Source organism: Zingiber officinale, chromosome 10B, assembly GCF_018446385.1.
Source record: "Zingiber officinale cultivar Zhangliang chromosome 10B, Zo_v1.1, whole genome shotgun sequence".
Classification (NCBI taxonomy): domain Eukaryota; kingdom Viridiplantae; phylum Streptophyta; class Magnoliopsida; order Zingiberales; family Zingiberaceae; genus Zingiber; species Zingiber officinale.
Genome location: NC_056005.1, coordinates 35,287,553 through 35,310,279, shown reverse-complemented (window position 1 = coordinate 35,310,279; position 22,727 = coordinate 35,287,553). Strand labels below are relative to the sequence as shown.

The following is a 22,727-nucleotide window of genomic DNA, read 5'->3' as shown; positions in this document are numbered from 1 at the left end:
TGTTCTTACCCGGTGAACAGCATGGTGGAGGAAGTCGTCCCCCCGCCGCCGTTGCAGATGACAACGAAGAATCCAACAAGTCCAAATCTGAGGTGAACGATGATGAAGATGATGAACAGGATGAAGACAACTGGGGAAATTGGAAGCAGTGCAATGTACGCCGTGGTTCTCTCTTCATTTTTCTTCTTTGTTATTTGTTATTGTTAGTATTTGAAGTTGGAATATTCATATAACCTACATCATCTCCGGTAATGGTGAAAGAAGCCATGCCTCGGCAGTTCGCCGCTCAGTTTGTGTATTTTTTTTTTTTTTTGCCCAAATTAATCTAATTTAGTTCCACTTAAATCTATTTTCATTTGTAATTCATCTTTAGTTCGGTTGAGCAAGTGGTGCTGAACAATTCCAGCAAGGTGGGGTTTCTTCATTTTCCTGAACCCCGATATTCGTCACTGATCTGGTTTTTAATTCACTCAGGTAATCATTTGCGATGGCGCAGATCTCTTGGATCATTTTTTATGATCCAAGGGATGTATCACTCATATTTATGGTCAGGTCGTGGTTACGATCCGGTCGCAAATGATTACGATTCTTTCTTGGGTTTATCGTCTCCATCAAATTATAGTTTTTGTTCGGAGCGGACGACCGGAGGCCGTCCGAAGGTTTCTGGTGGTGGACAAGTGGGTAGGTTACTGGACGCCGAGTAAGGGTGTCCTCCGGGCAACCTCCGGCTGTCCGCTCCGAACAAAAATTATAATCTGGTGGGGACGATGAATCCAAAAAGGGATCGCAACTATTTACGACTGAATTCACCATGATCCAATTATAAATACAAATGACACATCTTCTAGATTACAAAAAATAATTCAAGAGATCCTGCCTCCACGTGGAAGACCCTCAACTTAGATCAAGGTTCGGATTATCTCCCAGAAAAGTCAGAGTCTTTTCAAGGAACGTGACAGTACTTGAGGTCTCTCGCCTTATTTGATAAGAAACTCGATAGTACTCAGAGTCACTCTACCCGACTCAGAAATAGGTTATTGGAAAATATAAGAATTCATTTAAAGTCACTAGATAGAACTCGGGCTTTAATTAAAAACAAAGGGTGCATTTAGTTACAGATAAGAAATTGAAACAGTTAGTGCTAGTACCGACATGAAAAGCAAAGGAGAGGTGTCACTTACAATTAAAAGAAGAGGCATTAGTTTTATGTATACATGGGACACGACTATTCCTTGCATTTGAGGAGTCACGGCTGCCAGAGTTAAACTTGCATATGAAGAATCATAGCCACTGAAAAGAACATCTACTATTTAAAAGAGTATCTAATAATAGAAAGTGTGTTAAAAATGTAAAGGGGATAGACATCCTGCCAATTTTGAGTGGATTGACTGAACCCAAATTTATTAGGACTATTTAATTTGAACATTTTCAACTAACATATTTACTAAAACACACAAATATCTTCAGAAGTTTGATAATTCTCGTTCTATGAGAAGAGATCTCCATTCAATTATATTATCTTAGATGTTACACAGAACCAAAAGCGCAATTAAATAAACAAGAGCTTTATTTTTGAACTACAAATAACCTCTCTTTTTTCAAAGAAAAATTTATTTTGCAGACTACAAAGAAAGATCAACAGCAGAACATTGTAAGGCTGGGGACTTGTAGCAGGAAGCTATGCATCGCAATAACTTTCAATTTTCAGCAGAACTAAGCTTTGGAGAACCTGATACTACAGATTAAGAGGTCTATGTCCCTTAACCGCTAACCAACATGAAACAGTCAGATGCATGAGATTTGAGAAGCCATACCTCGAATGGGTTTTATCTTCACTGCTCCCACAGCAGCTGATCCTTCCGTGCAGCTCGCGGTAGAGATCGTTTTCTCCTCCTCCTGCCGAGGCTGGCTGTCGAGATTGCCTCCGGTTGCCAATCTGCAGTTACACCATACAACTTGGCCAACTCATCCATCCCCTCGCGCTTGATGAACAAATCCCTGGAGACCTGGTTCAGTTTCACCTGCCCTCGGCGGTAGCGTGCCAGGAATGACTTGGACAGCGTTCTGTTCTCGTTGCTGGGAATCTCAAGGTACTCGAGATGGCTTAATTTCTGAATCGATCTCAGTGATCCATTCCCTGGAAGCTCTGGGAGTATCAACACTCGTAATCCTTTCAGATCATCCAACACTTTGTTCAGAGAATTGTGGAAATCCGACTTAGAATTGGGGATGCCAGAGGATAGACTACCATCGATTACAAGGCTGTATAAGTTTTCCTTCTCTCCTAAACCTTTACAGACCTTCACCAAAATGTCCGCTTTGACATACACATGGCGAGCTTTTTCTGGTATCTTTGTTTCCTCTGTTTCTTCCTCGAGTCTGAAAAACTCGCCATCGCAAATCATGTCCGCGAGCTCATGATACACAGGGTGGATCATAAACTTGTTATTCCTTCTCTCTGCATTGACGAAAAATGATCTACTTGCAAGATCTTCAGCTAGGCTTCTGATTTCTTCGTCGGCAAGAGAAGGAGCGAAGCCAAGGGCCACCCACATCCGAAGCAGCTGGTCCTTGTCAAAGCAGTAATTTTTCGGAAACAAAGCACAAGAAAGGTAGCATTGCTTCAAGCGTGTAGGCAGTTGCTCGTAGCAGAATTCTAGTGCCGATAGGATGTCGCCTCTCGAGCGTTGGAGTTCACCGAACTGACTGCCGGCAATCTTCTCCCAGTGTCGTTTTGTTAAATTAGACGCCAATCTACGTCCAATCTCCACAGCTGCCAAGGGAGAGCCCTCAAACTTGGCCGCTATTGCCTGGCCTAACTGCTGCAACTCCGGATAATTGTTGGGATTTTGGTTGCCGAATGCGCATTCTTCAAACAGTTTCCAGTACTCCTGATGCTCGAGGGGATCAAGATTAATCGTCTCGTCCGATCCGATTAGCTTTGCTACCCTCTCAAGCTGGGTTGTGACTATGACTCTGCTCCCTTGTTTTCCATGACTAAGCGAGGCGTAAAGCTCCTCCCAAGAGGTGCTGAACCCCTCCCACACGTCATCGAAGACGACCAAAACTCTCTGCCCCTTGATCCTCTTGGTAAATATGCTTCGGATCTGCTCCGGGCTGTTGATGCTGTGAAGGCCCGGAGGTAGTTTGATGTCGGCAGAGTCCATGATTTCAATGGTCATCTTCTTCACATCACAATTCTTGCACACAGAGACCCATGCCTTGATGCCGAAGCTGGCTCGGGCGTTGTAGGCTTCCCGAGCGAGCTCCGTCTTGCCGATGCCACCCGGACCGACGACAGACAGAATAGAGAACTTTTTGCTACCTGAACTAAAAGATCTCTGAGAATTCTCCAACCAATTCAGCAAGGCTCTTGTTTCGGCGTCTCGTCCTCGCAACTTCGTGAAATGCTTCCTTTCACCAGTCGTACGCCGGAATTTGTACTCCTCGTCATTTTGCCGAGCCACGGCCACTGCTCTGAAATCGACATCGGTTTGGTCGAGCATACCGTGAGCCTCTTCCAACCAGTTGGTTCTTGCATCAGGTTTCCAGAAAAATACTTTTCTACATCGTCCATCGTGCTTCCGGTAGTTCTCGATCGCTTCCTTTGCGCCACCGACGACATTTTTAACGCCCCACAACCCATGTTTGACGATCTGATTGCTTGTGATCTCCTCGTCAAGTTGGGCGATTATTCTGCTCTTTTTCTCAATTTCTTCCTCTAGTTTCTTAGCTTTGTCATCTTTGGGAGGATTATTCAGCGTTTTGTTGATCGCCATAGTAACGACTGCCGGCACAATCCATCCAATGACTGTTAGAACGATTATATGAGGATCCATTGCCGCTACTTCGTCTCTCTTCTCACCACTCCAAAGCAGGAGATGAGAGCGAGGGAGGTTACAGAGAGAAGTGATCCGTAAGGTGACGGTGCATCTTCGTTTTATTAGGAACGAAGGGAGAATCCGAAGACTTAAAACACATTGGCAACAACACCACAAAAAAAAAATGACTAGCTCATTGAATTTGTGACACGGAAACATAAAAGCGTAATTGACACGCTGCCCCCTGCTCCTAAGCCATTGAACTCTCTTTATTTAATCGACTAGATCATTTGGTGAATAATATCACCTTTTACGGCATGAATGTAAATTATAAACATATATATATTTATACTGACTTTAGTATTTATTATTTGCTAAAAAATAAAAAACGTATATGTATATATTTCTCTCTTATATTTTTAAGTAATTCTTTTTTCTGATATTGATTTGTATAAATTAATCCTAAAATGAGATCAGCACCAACTGAGGTTGATTTTTAAAGACTAGCATTAACATGATGATAATATTAAAGATCAACACCGAGTAAGATCAGCACTCGACATAATGTTGACTGATGCTGGTTTCAAATCAGCGCTAGCTAGCACCACAATAGTGTTAGTCTTTAAATATCAACACCAATGTTGGTGCTGGTCTTTAAAGACTAGCACTAACCTTGGTACCTTGGTGCTAATCTTGAAAGACCAGCACTAACAGTGGTGCTGGTTTGCACAAACTAGTACCAATAGTAGTACTATTTTGCGTGATGTTGATTTGCGCAAACCAACACAGCTATTGGTGTTGATTTGATTTGTGCAAATTAACGTTGGTGCTGGTTTAGTACTGATTTGCGCAAACCAACACTAAGATGGTGCTAATTTGTGTAAATCAACACCACTATTAGTGCTGGTTAACACCACTATTGGTGTTGATCTTTCAAGACTAGTACCAATCCACCAACGTGGTATTGGCTAATGTTGGTTTTAAACCAACACCAGCTGTTGTTGGTCTTTAAAAATCAACACTAATGTAGTGTTGTTCTTGAAGATTAGCATCAACATGATGCTGGCTGGTGCTCGTTTCAAATTAACACCGGGTGCTGATTTGTAGAATCGGTACCATCTTGGTACTGGTTTATACAAACTACCATCACCTTGCATGTAGGAGAGAACTTACATACAGAAGAGAGAAAAGTATTGCATGCAAATGAAAGTGGGAAATAAAAAAAAAATAATTTTAGCCGCGTCAGAATATCCACGTTGGATGTCACCTACTATAATGATTTTGATTAAATTTGAATAATTTTAATTAAATTGATAAAAGTATTTTGATATAATAAATTTGATTAAATTAAAATAATTTTATTGGTAAGGGTTATGATTTTTATTACACATATATTGAAATAAGGGAATTATTAGAGAGAAAATATTTAATATTTTTTAAATGCTGCTATTGTTTAACAATAATAATAATGTTGCATGCCATCGTAATCGGTACCATTTACAATATTAAAAGACTTGGCAGTCTTTAATAAATCAAGTGGTTTACCAACCCTCATATGATTAACCAGATCATGAAATAAAGTCAACGTCATTTCTTATTTTAAGATGATGGTCATTTTACTCCAGGAACATATGTTTAAATTTAAAGGGGGAGTCCAATCCTTGTTTATAGTTTACTAGAATTACGCGATCGTTGAATTGTAAATTCACCCATGGATTAGTTTTTGGCCAAAATCTAATTCATCCAAAATCAAGAAGACACTTTCCTTCCTCCCAATTCTTCCTCTCCAATATTTATCCAAAATCTAAACCTCCTTCATTACTTGCTACCCTCCTCTCAAGCATTGTCTGCTTATCCGCCAGCTCAACAATCAGTGGCATGCGAGCTCATCACTTGCTCAGAACCTTATGTGAGCTCATGAGCTGTTTGCATGTCCATCAAAGGCTTGCTAAAGAATCCATAGTTGTCATGACCTCTCAGCCTACTCGTAAAGCCATCAACTACCTTAAAGCTTATAGCTTAACTATGAGCCCACTGACTACCAAACTGCAAGCTCTCAACTTGCTAATGAGCCAACTAGTCACTTGGTCATATGCTTCGTTATTCGCTGAGTAATTTACTTAGGTTGTTAGGCAACTTAAATGGTTCAAAAAGTCAAATGAGAAATATTTAGAAGCTTCCTTATAACAGGAGTCCCTTTTTTTTTTTTAAATTTTTTTTTATTTATCATAAAAAAGGCGTGCTCCCTGGTGTCTTATTGTTACGTTACCGTAAGTGTAAAATTACATCATTATATCGGTCCTATAGAGATTGATTAAGCACCAATAAATTCCCACAATAAACTAGTTAAGCGATCGAAGAGTTTGTAAATGTTTGCACTAAAAGAAAGAGAAGTAGAAGAGAGAGTTAAGAATTGTTGTGAGGAGATTGGTAAAGGAAAATGTTCTAGGAGTTCAGTTTTATTATGATGTTAATTAATACCCTATGGATTGCCCAGCTCCTATCCTCTATCCTTATGCATAAATAGGAAGTCTAACTAAATACTAACACTCTCCCGCGACAGTCGTATCGGAGTATTATCCCAATTGCTATCCGATGTCATTAAGTAGTCAAGGTAACTTAGGAAGTCCAATTAATGGGATATCCTTTGTCACTAAAGACCTCCCGATCATACAAATGCTAGATTACATAAGACACTTATTAATATAGGATTGGGGATAATCCATTAAATCTAATTAGCTAGATACTTCTAATATAAAGTTGCTATCCCTTTCAAGGCGATACCCTCGAAACATCCGTTTAAAGGGATACCTCCTTGTCACGGGGCGAGTAATCAATACATTCATTCCATCAAACATGACATTCAAGCATAGAAACACCACACACACATTTAATTAAATGGATACAAGGTATAAACATGTCATTTGAACAAAACATTAGCAAATTCATAAAGTTAGCATCAATCACATATTAAAATTACTCCCTTAATCCTAGAACAAGGTGGATCTACTCCATAATAAGAGAAACTAGACCTGAAGACATTGAAATTACAACCATCTACTTGAATCTAAGAGAAAAAAGAGAAGAAGTCTTATCAAATGCGTTGAAAAGTCTTTGGATGTAATCCTTTGCTTCCAAAGATGAAGGAGAAGATGAAAATGACTTCAAATCATCGATCAGAGTGTGGAAGAGTGGATCTTACCCTTGCCTGGGTCGTGTCACGGTCGTGTCTCCGGGGCACAGCCTCCCCCTGATTAACTTCAGCTGGGCACGAGCTCAACTCCCAGGTGAGAGGCACCACAGTGCCCATGGGGCACGACCAGCCTCTAGTTAGCTTTTGGTCCGCACGACTTTGCTTCCAAGTGAGAGGCATGACAATGTGAATCCACATGACCACCCCCTGTTGGCTTCTGCTAGGCATGACTCCCCTGCATGAAAGACACGACCGTGCTTGTGGGGGTATGATCATGTCGTGTCTTGGCTCTGGTGGAGGACATGGACATGCCATGGGGCATGGCTAGCTTCTGCACCTCTTCTAAGGTTGCTCCAAAATATGCTTTAACTCAACTTTCACTCCAAAGCGCGTCCTATCAATATAAAATGAAGCACGAGTAGATCTTTAACAAAAGGAACAATAATGCTGACATAATGATAAAGTAGGATGCAATAACATAGATCATACTCAAGAAATATAAGTAGATGTGCGTTAAAATATGAATACAATTGTATATAATTTATGCACATTCCACCCTCAAACTTAAACCTTTGTTTGTCCTTAAGCAATATTCTACAGTCTAGACTCATGTGTTCATATAATGCATTATAATCTATAATGACTCAATCTAACTCTATCGACTAATTCCATTGATGAGCGTGATCATAGAGTAACTCGAGGGTGGTCTAAATGTAAGTTCTCATGCACAGTGAGATAAGTGATCTAAAATTTTCAAGTATCGATCTCTAAGCCTAGTCAAGTTGTCATCTAACCATGTTTCTTGTGTTCCTAGTGATAGACTGTAACACCCGTAAATTTTCTCTATTCAAAATGGTAAAAAGAACTAGAAGAAGAGAAAAAGAAATAAAAAAATAGATTTTAAAATGGACTTGGGTAGGATTGAATCCAAGACCTCTTATATATGATTGGTTAGAGTTTCCATTAGGGTAGTGGTAAAGCATCACACTAATAATAGGAAACAATTCCTTATAAGCAGATTTTGGGAGAAGAGATGCTTCAACTTCCACTTAGTATAAAAGTTGAGGGATGAGATCAAAACCTAAATCTCTTCATTTTCCCTTCTCCCATACCTAGCCGAAACTCCTTCCCTCTTCTTCTCTTGTAGTTTTGGCCAAGAACTCTAGGGTTCCAAGGTTCTAGGTTCTTCAAGAAGAGAATCTAGAGGGGAATTTTCATCAGGATTTTTAAGTACGAGGTGGGTGGTTTGGAGATCAAGGCATACAAAAGAGAGTGTTGCTTTTCTTACATCCTATAAGAGTAAGATCTAGTGAAAGAATGTAAGTACTCCTCACCTGCAGTATAAGTTGTTTCGATTATGTATGAAGGAACCTATTTGTGGTAGGTTTGTATGGTTGTATGCATGATTAAGAAATTTCATGTTAAAGTGCATGTTAAGATATAATGCATGATATGTAAAGATGTCCCTCTAAGTTTTGGGATTAAGAGCATATGAGTACTTTTATTTCCTTCCCATTAAGTTTCTTGGACTAAGAAGCATAATCAAGTGCCCTAAGATGCTTCCCCATATGTGTGGGGGATTAAGTGCACATAAGGTGTTTGTCGAAATGACAACAAGTGCAATTATAAGAAAGTACTGAGTAGAAGAAAGTATTTTACTTTAAAATGACATGTACTGGACATAAGGTCCATGGGATGGGCTCCTAGATTGCCCCTAGACATAAGTTCACCTAGTAGTACCTTAATAGGTTCGGGATTAGCTACCTCAGATTTTATTAAGGATGCGCGCAAGTGGTACATTGTCGGGCCCAAGAAAGTTGATTATTATATTCACTAATATGTATGATAAAGTTTTCAAAGTGCATTAGTTTGTTGAAGTGAAACCATCATTAAGTGGAGAACTTGAGTTATAAAGTGTAGTGTTGGTGAACTCTATGATATGCCAGGATTTCTGTTTTCGATACATTACTAACAAGGTTTAAGTTGGTGTTTAGCATTTTAAAGACTGTTTAAAAATACATATCATGTGCATATTTACAAAGCATATGTTTTAGCGTGAACTATACTCATGTGCATGTTTGTTGTTCTTTTCCCAAGTAGTTTTACAATAAAAAGGCATGTTCTCTTTAATGCGTAGTTTTGTGAGTAGATGGTGCTTACTAAGCCTTTGCTTATAGTTTGCATTTCCTTATACTGCAGATAAAGGTAAAGGAAAGCTTGAGTAGGAAGGGGCAGCAAGAGCAATGTTTGATGGTATGGGTGACGTAACAATGGGAAGCGATCCTGGAAGTTGCTAGTGTTTGACTATGTTAGATTTTGGTGCTGATGGACATATGTTCTTATCTACGCTTAGTATAAAAGTACTATTAAGAATGGTGTACAATGAATTTACGGTTTGGTAGTAGTTGAAGTGTCAAATATTCTCCCTAAGGTTGTGGGATAAAATGATAAGTCAAGAAGGAGTACAAAGGGGGAGAACCACTCCTTTTTGGGTGCAGGGCGTGACCCCCACACGGCCGTGTGGAGTCACATGACCCCAACCCTCTCCCTCTCGGCCAGGGTTGCACGACCGTGTGCCACACAAGGCCATGCAAGATTTAGTCTCTGGAAAAGTTGTACGACCGTGTGCCACACATGACCATGCAAGGCTTAGCCTCTGGAAAGGTTGCACGACCATGTGCCACACACGGCCATGCACCTCTCCTCCTCGGGCAAAATGACACGGTCGTGTGGATTCACACGACCGTGCACCCCTTTGACTCAGTCGAGGTGACACAACTGTGTGGAAGCCACACGGTGTTGCCCTGCTCCAGCAGGGAGAGCCTTACATGGCCGTGTGGGGCACACGACCATGCCCAAACTAGGGCTCAGTAAGGCTACACGGTCGGTCATCACCACACGGCCCAGATCCTCAAGCAGTTCTAAACTTCATCTTGGCTCTATTTCGCTCCCAAAACACAACTTAACAGTCGGAACAAGTTCAGAGTAGAACTCTGAACCAAACAGTGTACATACAATAATGTCCTTAGTAGTCATAAAAAGGAGTAACGCCTGTGGCTTGAGTCGGGGTTAAGAAGTGCGGTCGTTACATAGACACTTACTTACCACATGCTTGGTTCATCTCTCTCAATCTATCTAAGGTCTCAAAGGTGTGCTTGATATCAAGGGAAGCATAATATTTATTTCTCTAGTAACTTAACTCGGTCCCAAAGGGGTAAATTGCTAGGTTTTGCTCACGATAACTATTTTTTATATCCCATATTCATTATTTATTTAGTGCTTTAAATGTATCACACTAACACATGTGCCAAGAATGCAAATGTAGGAATATTTTGATTTTTCCAAATGAGCTTATATAATTTGAGTATTATCTAGTAATTAAGATGTAATTTGAAAAATCACCATGGGTATACAAGTATTGACAAGTTATATGAATTATGACTATTTTTAGAGTTTTCAACTGTCTGAACTTACGCAAAGTGAAATGAGGTCCCTAATTTATACCATTTCTCAAATTTTTTTCTCAATACAATGCATTACTCACTTCATGCTATTAGAGATAGAGAAAAATAGTTCACTAAAAATACTATCACTGTTTATATAATAACATAATCTAAACAATAAGCATGCTAGAAATTTTGCTATCGCACAAGTCAGTAGTAAGGTGAAGATCAATGCACTCATATGCCACAAAAACAAAAAATCTAAACAAGCAAAACAACTGAAACAAACTAAACTAAAAAGCAAAGCAAGTAAAATGGAAAGGTGCAACTGAAAAGCTAAAATGGAAAGGCAACAAATATGTATAAATATACAACTCTTCCAGACTTGAGTTATTTATCATCTTGATGAAATCAATAAGGAGGTGCACTATAACAAAAACTGCAAACGACAACACCCCTACGACAACGGTTTTAAGAGAAAGCGTTGCGTATTTGCTCAAAGACAACGGTTTTTGCCAAAACCGTTGTCTTTGAACTCCCCATTAAATATAAAAGACAACAGTTTTAGCAAAATTGTTGTCATTAAGCGACTTTTTTTTAAAACGACAACACTTTTTACAACGGTTTTATAAACCGTTGTCTTTATCCGCATTTTTAGCGGCTACGACAACAGTTTTGAAAAAACCGTTGTAATTGAATTTGGTCATTTCCCCCCTTCGCCGTTTTCCTTTCCCTCGCTGTTTTCTTTTCGGTGCCGTGTTTTCGCGTTCCCAAACCTAAGCCATTTATCTTTCCCTCTCCTCATACGACGTTGTGCTCCTTCTCATTTCTTAGTGTAACGCCCCGCCCCTCCTGCTAAGGCGACGGGGGTTACTTGACGACACTTGCATACTTAACACAGCGGAAGTCTTACTTAGAGAATTTATAAAAACCTTTTTCTTACTTAAAAATCACAATAGACATAAAAGGTCCACATAGCATACTTCACAAGAACATCATAAGCATATATAAGTTGGGTTCTAATTTCTCTAAGCCTTTAAACTTGTAGTGGCCGAAACATGTAAATCATGGAACTAGATTTTTAGTGACATGAGAGCATGGGAACCACAACTACATTTCATAGCATATATCTCAAGGACATCATAAGCATGTATAAGTTGGATTCAAATTTCTCTAGACCCTTTAAACTTGTAGTGGCCGAAACTTAACAAGCATGAAACTAAGTTTCTAGTGGCACAAGAGCATGGAAACCCTACACAAATTTTCATGGCTTCATAACAAGGAACAACATGAGTAAACTTAGTTAAAAAAACCTACACATACTAGCTTTAAAATCTAATGTGGCCGAAAGTTACATGTATTCAAAATTCTATATAACAAGCAACCATAAAACATCAACTAGTTTCATATTATATTATCAAGAAGGTCATGAGCCTCTTAGCCTTGGTTTCAACTTTCCTAGACTTCAACTCTCATCATAACCGAACCCTCATAAGCATGAAATAAGATTCATAACTAACATACAATTATGGCATAACATTTTAGCTTCATGTCTTGTCTTAGGAAAAATCTTAGCATGCTTGGTCTTAGGTTTAAAACTCTCCTAGGCCTTTACTCCTTACTTGGCCGAATATTCATGAGCATATAAATGGAGTTTCAAACAACATACAAGTAAGAGAAAAGTTAACAACCTCATTATCATAGGATACATAACCAAAAAAATAAGGAAACATACTTAGTTTGAGTCTTGAACTTACCTAGTCTTCTTGTTCATGCTTGGTCGAAACATGTAAATCATGAAACTAATTTTTCATTAATTATTCTAGCATGGAAACCATAGGTTAACTTCTTACATAAAATACATGTCACAAGAAAAATAGAAAGCATATCTAATTACAACTTTCTTAAACTCTTCTTCTTGTTTTTTTTTTGACCGAATTTTCTTAAACAAAAACTTAAGTTTTTAAGCGATCTATCTCCATGGAAAACCATACAAACTATTGTACCACAGGTGAGGGGAAGCTTACCTAGTAATCACTTGTTAATCTTTAAAGAAATGGTACCCTTGGTGAAGAGGAAGTAGGGAGCTTCTTCTTCTAGCACTCCTTTTGATTTTCTCTTGCTTGGAAGGGTACACCTTGAAGGCTCCTTCTTGTAGTTTAGTTTTCTCTTAGGGAGAAACCTAAACTTGGCTTGTGGAGATGAGGGAGGAGGCTTAGAGTCTCGGCAAGGGTGAGGGAGAAGGAAAAAAATGAAAACCTTTAGTTCCTTTCCTTTTTATGCTAAGTAGGTGGAAGTTACCAAAATGAACTTTGCTTCCCTTCCTCCTTATCTCATGCATGTATTTTCTTAATGAGAATATGTCCTCATTCCCTTCCCTAAATTCTTCTCTTTATTATCCTCTTAAACCCCACGAAAATAGAGAAGGAAAGGGAGAAGGACAACTTGTCTTTTGCTACTCTTTTTCCTTAACCAAGAGGTAAACAAGAGAAAGAAGCCACTTGATTTTCCCTTTGTTCCTTCACTAAATTTTAGCTTTACATTTAACTACAATTCCCATCAGTTCCCATTCACATATTATTCATTATCCTAGTGGTTATCATACATAATTTTATTTCTATCCTTTGTGAGAGGTTCAAGGTTCAAACCTTCACCTCCTCTTTTATTTCTCTTATCTTTTTTTTTTCTTTTTGATTCTTCAAAATTTTAGGCTCTAAAGCAAATAACACCCATATACTTATCTCATAATTTTGTGGGTGTTACAGTACCCCATACCTCATAGAAAGTTCATCCTCGAACTTAAATTAGCTCCGGATACTTTTGTTTCATATCATCTTCTCGTTCCCACGTGGCTTCTTCGTGTTGTTGATTTTGCCATAGGACCTTTACTAAGGGTACTTCTTTGTTCCTTAGTCTTTTGACGTCTCGATCCAATATCTGAATTGGGTCGGCTCTCATAGGTTAGGTCCGCTTGCACTTGTATTGTCTGTGGTTCGATCACTTTGCCCGTGTTCGGAATACATTTCTTCAGCATCGAAACGTGGAACACGTTATGAATGGTTGACATCTCTTGAGGCAGCTCTATTTCATATGCTACCTTGCCGATTCTTTTCAGAACCTGGTATGGTCCCACATAGCGCGGGCTTAGCTTTCCCTTCTTACCGAACCTCATTACTCCCTTCATGGGAGTTACCTTGAGGAATACTGAGTCTCCGACACTGAATTCCAATGGCCTTCGTCGCTTATCTGCATAATTCTTCTGTCGACTCTGAGCAGTTTCTATTCTTTGGCGGATATTCTGTATAACACGGGTAGTGTTATCGATAAGCTCTGTTTGAAATCCCATCTCTTTCTTTTCCCCGCCTTCATACCAACATATGGGTGATCTGCATTTTCTACCATACAGAGCCTCGTAGGGGGCCATCCCAATAGTAGCCTGGTAGCTATTGTTATAAGCAAATTATGCTAAGCATAAATATCGGCACCAACTTCCTTTGAAGTCCAAGGCACAAGCCCGTAGCATGTCTTCCAGCACCTGGTTCACTCTCTTTGTCTGTCCATCGGTTTGAGGGTGGAAGGCAGTACTGAATAATAGCTTTGTGCCGAGAGCCCTCTGAACTCATTCCCAAAAATGCGAAACAAAACGACCATTTCTGTCAGAGATGATGGTCTTAGGGATCCCATGTAGTCTAATAATTTCCTTGACATATAATTGAGCCAGTTGCTCAATTGAATGGGTCATTTTGATTGCCAGAAAGTGGGCGGATTTGGTTAGTCTATCCACGATTACCCATATAGCGTCATAGCCGTTTGTTGTCTTGGGTAATCCTGAAATAAAGTCCATCGAGATATCCTCCCATTTCCATTCCGAAATCTGAACAGGCTGCAGTAATCCTCCAGGCCTCTGGTGTTCCACTTTAACCCTCTGACAAGTTAGGCAGACACTGATGTACTGAGCCACATCTCTTTTCATACCGGACCACCAGAATTTCTTTTTCAAATCCTGGTACATTTTGGTGGATCCCGGATGCATTGCATAGGGCGTTGAATGAGCTTCTTCTAATATCTTCCTTCGCAACTCGGGGTCCTCGGGAATACATAATCGATCTCTGAGGTATAATATTCCGCTATCCGCGGTACGAAATCCATCATTCTTTCCCTCTAAGATCTCTTGCTTAATCCTTTGGAGGCTTTGGTCACTGGCTTGCTTCTCTAATATATTGTCGAATAGGGTGGGTGCTATAGTCAGGGTGGAGAGTTGCTCGGACATGGTCTTGACCCCATGACACGAAATGTTTCTCGGTTTCCCAATAGATTCGACCACTGGTTTGCCTTCAGTATCAAATAAAACTTTAGCATGTTGGCTAGAGGTAAGCGGCTGACCTGTAACGACAGTAGAGGTGTTCGCCACATCTTCATTGGTAAGCGCGAAAACCCTGGCATTCGTCGTTGCTGGCGAGGCTTCCAATCTCCCTTGGCTGATTGAAGTCCCTTCTATAGCAGTTTGCATCTGGTGTAGTTGTGAAGGGGCACCCCTGTTCTGGTTGTTCTGCTGGAATGGTGCCTGCATTTGAGTAGGACAGTCTCTGGCCAAATGTCCCTCCTGTCCACAATTATAGCATTTTCGTGTACCTTTGTGACACAGTCCGGAATGCAGCTTCCCACAAATAGAACACTGGGGGTATCTCGGTTGCTTATTTACTGACCCACTTTTTGCATTGTCCCACTGCTTTCTTTTTCCGGTAGACGTTCCTTTCCAGCCTGTTTTGGTACTCTGAGGTTTCTGTCCCTCGGCTCATGTCTGACCTTTATTCTCCTTCATCGCTTTCTGATAATGCTCCGTAATCAGTGCACTGCTGACTAATTCCTCTGTAGTCTGCGGCCTATTAACTCCGCCGGCCACATTCAGTGCTATCTCGGGTCGAAGCATCTTCAACATCAGTCTGACCCTTTCTCTCTCTATACGCACTAATTCAGGACAAAGGCGTGCTAGTCGGTTGAAGCGCTTTACTGCTTCGTTCACTGATAAATCACCTTGCCGGAACTCGGTAAACTCGTCGTAATGCCGGTTCGTCACTTGCGTATGAAAGAATTCTTCGAAGAACTCTGTCTCGAAGTCCGTCTAATTCATCAGATTAATTTGTCTCTTCGCTTTAACTCTTTCCCACCACATTCTCGCATCTCCGGAGAAGCAGAAGGATACACATTTGATCTTCTCTGATTCAGGCCAGTCCAAAAGTTCCACTGTGCTTTCTATGGTCTTGAACCAGGCCTGGGCATCCCACGGCTCGCAAGTACCCGAGAAGTTCTCCGGTTTAAGTCTCAACCACTGAATCAAATAGGTCTCCTGTCGAACCACTGGGGCAGGGGCTACCGGTGGTACTGGTGCAACTAGTGGCACAATGGGCACTGCATTCTGAACTACTGGTGGGGTAGTAGGGGTTCCTTGTTGACCCATCAAAGTCGTGATCATCTGTTGTTGTTCCGTGATCTGGCATTGAAGGTCGGTGACTACCTGAGTCAGATCTGGTGGAGTTACTGTCTCCTCTGCTCGGGTAGTACGTCTCCTATCCATGCTTATCTTCATTAAACAACAACAAATTATCATTATCCCTATTCGCCGTCATAAGGTTATTATTATTCCTATCCTACTATCATGCATGTCTATCCTAATTCAAGGTATAACTAAACATGCAGAATATTAGAGTATTGACAAAAGTTAAATTAAACTAAATCAGAGAACATGCATAATATTAAAGCATCAAAAATTAGATTAAATCAAGAATAAGTAAACATGCATAATATTAAAGCATCAAACATTAAATTAACTAAAACAAAGAATAAGTAAACATGTATAATATTAAAGCATCAAAAATTAGATTAAATCAAGAATAAGTAAACATGCATAATATTAAAGCATCAAACATTAAATTAATTAAAACAAAGAATAAGTAAACATGCATAATATTAAAGCATCAAAACATAATTTTACATTAAGCATATAAAATCTTACTTGGAGCGGCAGGATAGAGGCTTGACATGTGTGTAGTGGAAAGGCTAACTTGGGTCTGATACCAAACTGTAACGCCCCGCCCCTCCTGCTAAGGCGACGGGGGTTACTTGACGACACTTGCATACTTAACACAGCGGAAGTCTTACTTAGAGAATTTATAAAAACCTTTTTCCTACTTAAAAATCACAATAGACATAAAAGGTCCACATAGCATACTTCACAAGAACATCATAAGCATATATAAGTTGGGTTCTAATTTCTCTAAGCCTTTAAACTTGTAGTGGCCGAAACATGTAAATCATGGAACTAGATTTTTAGTGACATGAGAGCATGGGAACCACAACTACATTTCATAGCATATATCTCAAGGACATCATAAGCATGTATAAGTTGGATTCAAATTTCTCTAGACCCTTTAAACTTGTAGTGGCCGAAACTTAACAAGCATGAAACTAAGTTTCTAGTGGCACAAGATCATGGAAACCCTACACAAATTTTCATGGCTTCATAACAAGGAACAACATGAGTAAACTTAGTTAAAAAAACCTACACATACTAGCTTTAAAATCTAATGTGGCCGAAAGTTACATGTATTCAAAATTCTATATAACAAGCAACCATAAAACATCAACTAGTTTCATATTATATTATCAAGAAGGTCATGAGCCTCTTAGCCTTGGTTTCAACTTTCCTAGACTTCAACTCTCATCATAACCGAACCCTCATAAGCATGAAATAAGATTCATAACTAACATACAATCATGGCATAACATTTTAGCTTCATGTCTTGTCTTAGGAAAAATCTTAGCATGCTTGGTCTTAGGTTTAAAACTCTCCTAGGCCTTTACTCCTTACTTGGCCAAATATTCATGAGCATGTAAATGGAGTTTCAAACAACATACAAGTAAGAGAAAAGTTAACAACCTCATTATCATAGGATACATAACCAAAAAAATAAGGAAACATGCTTAGTTTGAGTCTTGAACTTACCTAGTCTTCTTGTTCATGTTTGGTCGAAACATGTAAATCATGAAACTAATTTTTCATTAATTATTCTAGCATGGAAACCATAGGTTAACTTCTTACATAAAATACATGTCACAAGAAAAATAGAAAGCATATCTAATTACAACTTTCTTAAACTCTTCTTCTTGTTTTTTTTTTGACCGAATTTTCTTAAACAAAAACTTAAGTTTTTAAGCGATCTATCTCCATGAAAAACCATACAAACTATTGTACCACAGGTGAGGGGAAGCTTACCTAGTAATCACTTGTTAATCTTTAAAGAAATGGTACCCTTGGTGAAGAGGAAGTAGGGAGCTTCTTCTTCTAGCACTCCTTTTGATTTTCTCTTGCTTGGAAGGGTACACCTTGAAGGCTCCTTCTTGTAGTTTAGTTTTCTCTTAGGGAGAAACCTAAACTTGGCTTGTGGAGATGAGGGAGGAGGCTTAGAGTCTCGGCAAGGGTGAGGGAGAAGGAAAAAAAATGAAAACCTTTAGTTCCTTTCCTTTTTATGCTAAGTAGGTGGAAGTTACCAAAATGAACTTTGCTTCCCTTCCTCCTTATCTCATGCATGTATTTTCTTAATGAGAATATGTCCTCATTCCCTTCCCTAAATTCTTCTCTTTATTATCCTCTTAAACCCCACGAAAATAGAGAAGGAAAGGGAGAAGGACAACTTGTCTTTTGCTACTCTTTTTCCTTAACCAAGAGGTAAACAAGAGAAAGAAGCCACTTGATTTTCCCTTTGTTCCTTCACTAAATTTTAGCTTTACATTTAACTACAATTCCCATCAGTTCCCATTCACATATTATTCATTATCCTAGTGGTTATCATACATAATTTTATTTCTATCCTTTGTGAGAGGTTCAAGGTTCAAACCTTCACCTCCTCTTTTATTTCTCTTATCTTCTTATTTTTTTTTTCTTTTTGATTCTTCAAAATTTTAGGCTCTAAAGCAAATAACACCCATATACTTATCTCATAATTTTGTGGGTGTTACACTTAGTGAGCGGCGGCGTTCTCCAATGGGCTGTCGAAGATCCAAACGCACGGGAGGGAGAAACCGGAGAACGGGATCTGCCACGACGACAGCGCGCCGTCGGTGAAGGCGAAGACCATTGACGAACTGCACTCCCTGCAGAAGAAGAGGTCGGCGCCGACCACCCCCATCAAGGACGGCGCGCAGCAGGGCAACGCTGCCTTCGCCACCATTTCAGAGGAGGAGCGCCAGAAGCTCCAGCTCCAATCCATCAGGTCAATATTTAATCTCCAAACAAACATCTCTTTCTCAATAATAAAAAAAGGGGGAAACATCCAGATTCCTTGCTGGATACTGGTGGGCCACCGCCGGATCAATTTTTCTAAACCTAAAAGGAAATAATTCTTGAGAACAAGAAGGTGGAATCCAATCTTTCTCCCGCGTTTCTTGTAATGAAATCGTGTTGTGCGCAATGATTCATTGGCGTCGTTGACGAGGGAGACAGCTGGGTCGAAGGTGGTGAGGGGTGATCCGGCCAGGAAGGCGGAGGCGACCAAGGTCACCGCCGAGCACCACCACTACTTGACGCCGACCATCAGCGTCAACGACATCACCCTCAAGTTTACCCATGTCCTCTACAACCTCTCCCCGCCCGGTATCTGCTCTCATCTCCTCTTCATCACTCAAATCATAACATTTCATTCTCATTGAAAGAATCACGAATTCCTTGTAGAACTCTACGAGCAAGCCATAAAACATGAACATGGATCATTCATAACATCGACCGGAGCCTTGGCTACCTTGTCCAGCGTGAAGACTGGCTGTTCGCCGAGGGACAAGCACGTCATCAAGGATGAAACCACTGCCAATGAGCTTTGGTGGGGAAAGTAAGTCCACACAACTAATTCATGATCCTTCCATTGATGGTTCCTTCTCAAAATGTATGTGCACTATTCACGCAAAGGCTCACCGAACATAGAGATGGATGAGCACACCTTCCTGGTGAACAGGGAGAGGGCTGTCGATTACCTCAACTCTTTGGATAAGGTACACATGCACATCAAGTGTTTGATGTAATTCCTCATAGATCCTAATATGCCATCTGCATGATACAAGGTATTTGTGAATGACCAATTCCTCAACTGGGATCCCGAGCATCGAATCAAAGTTCAAATTGTCTCTGCAAGGGCCTATCATTCCCTGTTCATGCACAACATGTAAGTGAAAAATACTACTAATAAGAATGCTAAAGATGACCTTCAATTCTACAGTTCGATAGTTATCCAGATAAGTCATCTTTGCATTGGTTCTGTTGATCTCTAGTAGTGAATCATAGTTGTGTTACTAGCAGGCTGGATCATACATATGCATATATTAGTGTTAGTGAGCTAACTAGCTCCTCTTTCTCTCCTTAATGCCAAGGGAAAACATGTAAATTAGAAGAAGAAAAACTCTCTTTTGCATGAAATAATTGGAAGGATCGCAGGTGCATCCGTCCTACGCCTGAAGAACTGGAGGATTTCAGTACTCCGGACTTCACAATTTACAATGCTGGCTAGTTTCCATGTAATCGATACACACACTACATGACTACCTCCGCCAGCATTGATCTTAATCTTGATAGGAAAGAAATGGTCATCCTTGGCACACAGTATTCCGGGGAGATGAAGAAGGGTTTGTTCGGTGTGATGCACTATCTAATGCCTAAAAGAAACACTCTCTCCCTGCACTCTAGCAACAATATGGGCAAAGATGGTGATGTTGCCCTCTTCTTTGGACTATCAGGTAAGTGTTGGTCGGATGAGATTCTGGCGCATCACCTTCCCATAGCATGGTTACTATACTGCCCTTTGCAACTTAACTAGAAGCATTCCATGTGTAAATGTGTAGAATTATGTTACACTGCAGTGTTTTCACCATATGGCTTCTTTGTTCTTATGACTTTTGCTTTGTTGTTTTAGGCACAGGGAAAACTACTCTATCTACAGACCACAACAGGCTTCTTATTGGCGATGATGAGCATTGCTGGAGTGAAAATGGTATTTCAAACATTGAAGGAGGTTGCTATGCAAAATGTATCGGCCTATCAAAGGAGAAGGAACCTAACATTTGGAATGCCATCAAATTTGGAACCGGCAAGTGCCCTATCAAACTCGACATGCACTTTGAACTGGAACCATTCATATTTTTTTGTCTTAATGTTTGCAAATTTCTTGCAGTGTTGGAAAACGTCGTTTTCGATGAACACACTAGGGATAGACTACTTTGATAACTCTATTACAGGTGATTAACAAGATGAAACAAACTTCTTGAGTGAATTGGTATTGTGTGAAAGGGAATCTGGTTCAATGGAATTGTTGATGTTGCAGAGAACACTCGAGCTTCATATCCAATTGAGTATATTCCTAATGCGAAGATACCATGTGTTGGTCCGCACCCTAAGAATGTCATCCTCTTGGCATGTGATGCTTTTGGCGTTCTTCCACCAGTTAGCAAACTTACTTTACCGCAAACAATGTATCACTTCATCATCGGTTACACTGCTTTGGTGCATAGTCCATTGCATCAAGCACATCGTTATGCCTTGGAAAATGATGTTGATGTTGATCCTTATATCGAGTAATTCTCTTACTTATTAATATTTATTGCACTGTTCTTACATTTTACTAATTAACTTATTAGTATTCTATTAGTTAACTTATCCCTAATCTGTTCATTAGGGATAAGTTCAGATTTGTGGATCCACAAACCCTTCCAGTAATGCCATATGTATCCAAACTTGACAAAAATGAAAAGACTGAATACTTGAATAGTTAGGCAAGTGTTTTGGTTGATAGGTTGAGTGGTGCAACAAAAAATCAGCTAGTTTTGGCACCTCATAATGTTGGGTAAATAAATATTACAATTTCATTTTTAATAGATTTATTTCAACAATTCTGTTGAATTTATGCATTGACTCTGTTTTGTGCATAGTGTCATCGACCCTTATGTGGAGATTGTTTATTTATTCGATTCATTTAATTATCACAATTGCTATGAGGACTGGAAATATGTAGTGGATATGTGAGTACATATTTGTTTTTTAATTAAGCATTTAATTTAATTTATTAATCATACGTCAACTCTTGTTGTACAAAGGAGCTTGAAATTGTTCAATTCGAACAAGCAAAGGAAAGGGAAAAAGAAGCCTACGTGGGAAGTCGTAAAGGTTTGTATATTATATATACACACATATGTTTACTTGTGATTAATTTAAAAATATTTAACTGTGCATTATCCGTTGATAATTTTTTGTTAACATAGGGTCCTTGACAACTTTATGCTAAACAATGTGAGTTTTATGTGATGAAATTTATGAGAGAAATTATTGAAGGAAATGCTACCGGTGAGAAGGATTCACTTAGCTCAATGGTAATATTTGACATATTCTCAATTTTCTCAAATAATTTCTTTTATTTGACTTTGCTTCTTCATTTTGTTTACTAATATAATCTGGGTATGTTAACAGTTCATGAAAACAATTTACTCCAACGAAGAAATTGACAAAGTGCAATCCGAATGGGCGGATTGCATACTAGACTATATTCATTACTAGGTATAAATTACTAGACTTCAAAAGATGGTTGAACACTTTGTTTGTGACTCCATGACTTATTGATTTTGATTCCTTAGTGCTAATAATTTGTTTATTCACAACTAGCTATCTCCTTTGCTCAATACTTCATTCTTGCATTTCTACCATGAGCAGAATTAGCTGACATTTCCCTTATTTATTGCCTCTCTTTGTTGTCCAAAATTAATAATGGCTGGGTTGTGTGAGTAGCTGACATCTATATACTGCAGTTTGATTTCTTAATAGTTTGCTCTATATACTCTTGCTTGGACGAGCAGTGTAAATTACCCGTGAATTGCACGTGCATTGCAGCTAAATTTGTTAGATTTTCTCTTTGTATTGATGAAATGGGAATGAAAAATCTATTTTTCCAGCTGGAATGTAGTGAATGTTATAGCTCTTAATCTACACTTATTTGATTGACACTTTGGTTCTTTTAGGTGTCCTATGTAATTATTAAAGCTGTGCGTATGTGATTTCTATTTTGAGGAATTTGTGGAATTGTTTTAGCTCTACAAAAAATTCACCCTACCATAACTCATCATGATGATCCAATTCTTTTGGTTCAAGTTTTAATTGGAAGATTTTGAACCCATGTTTTTTACTTTCACTTATGCTTTTGTGATGGGTCTATTTATTGCAGATCAATTTGCAGCTCCTGG

At 39.3% G+C, this 22,727-nt stretch overlaps 1 protein-coding gene and 1 pseudogene across 1 annotated transcript; one reads left to right on the top strand and one right to left on the bottom strand.

Moving 5' to 3' along the window:
- Nucleotides 1-1,068: 1,068 nt before the first annotated feature.
- Nucleotides 1,069-4,007, bottom strand: LOC122030141 (disease resistance protein RGA2-like). Its single transcript, XM_042589304.1, has 2 exons — nt 1,815-4,007; nt 1,069-1,290 (listed from the first exon to the last, which is right to left on the bottom strand). Exon 1 carries the CDS (start codon nt 3,837-3,839, stop codon nt 1,833-1,835), a length of 2,007 nt encoding a protein of 668 aa, XP_042445238.1. The 5' UTR covers nt 3,840-4,007; the 3' UTR covers nt 1,069-1,290; nt 1,815-1,832.
- A 10,183-nt stretch (nt 4,008-14,190) lies between these two features.
- Nucleotides 14,191-22,047, top strand: LOC122029078 (annotated as a pseudogene).
- Nucleotides 22,048-22,727: the final 680 nt, after the last annotated feature.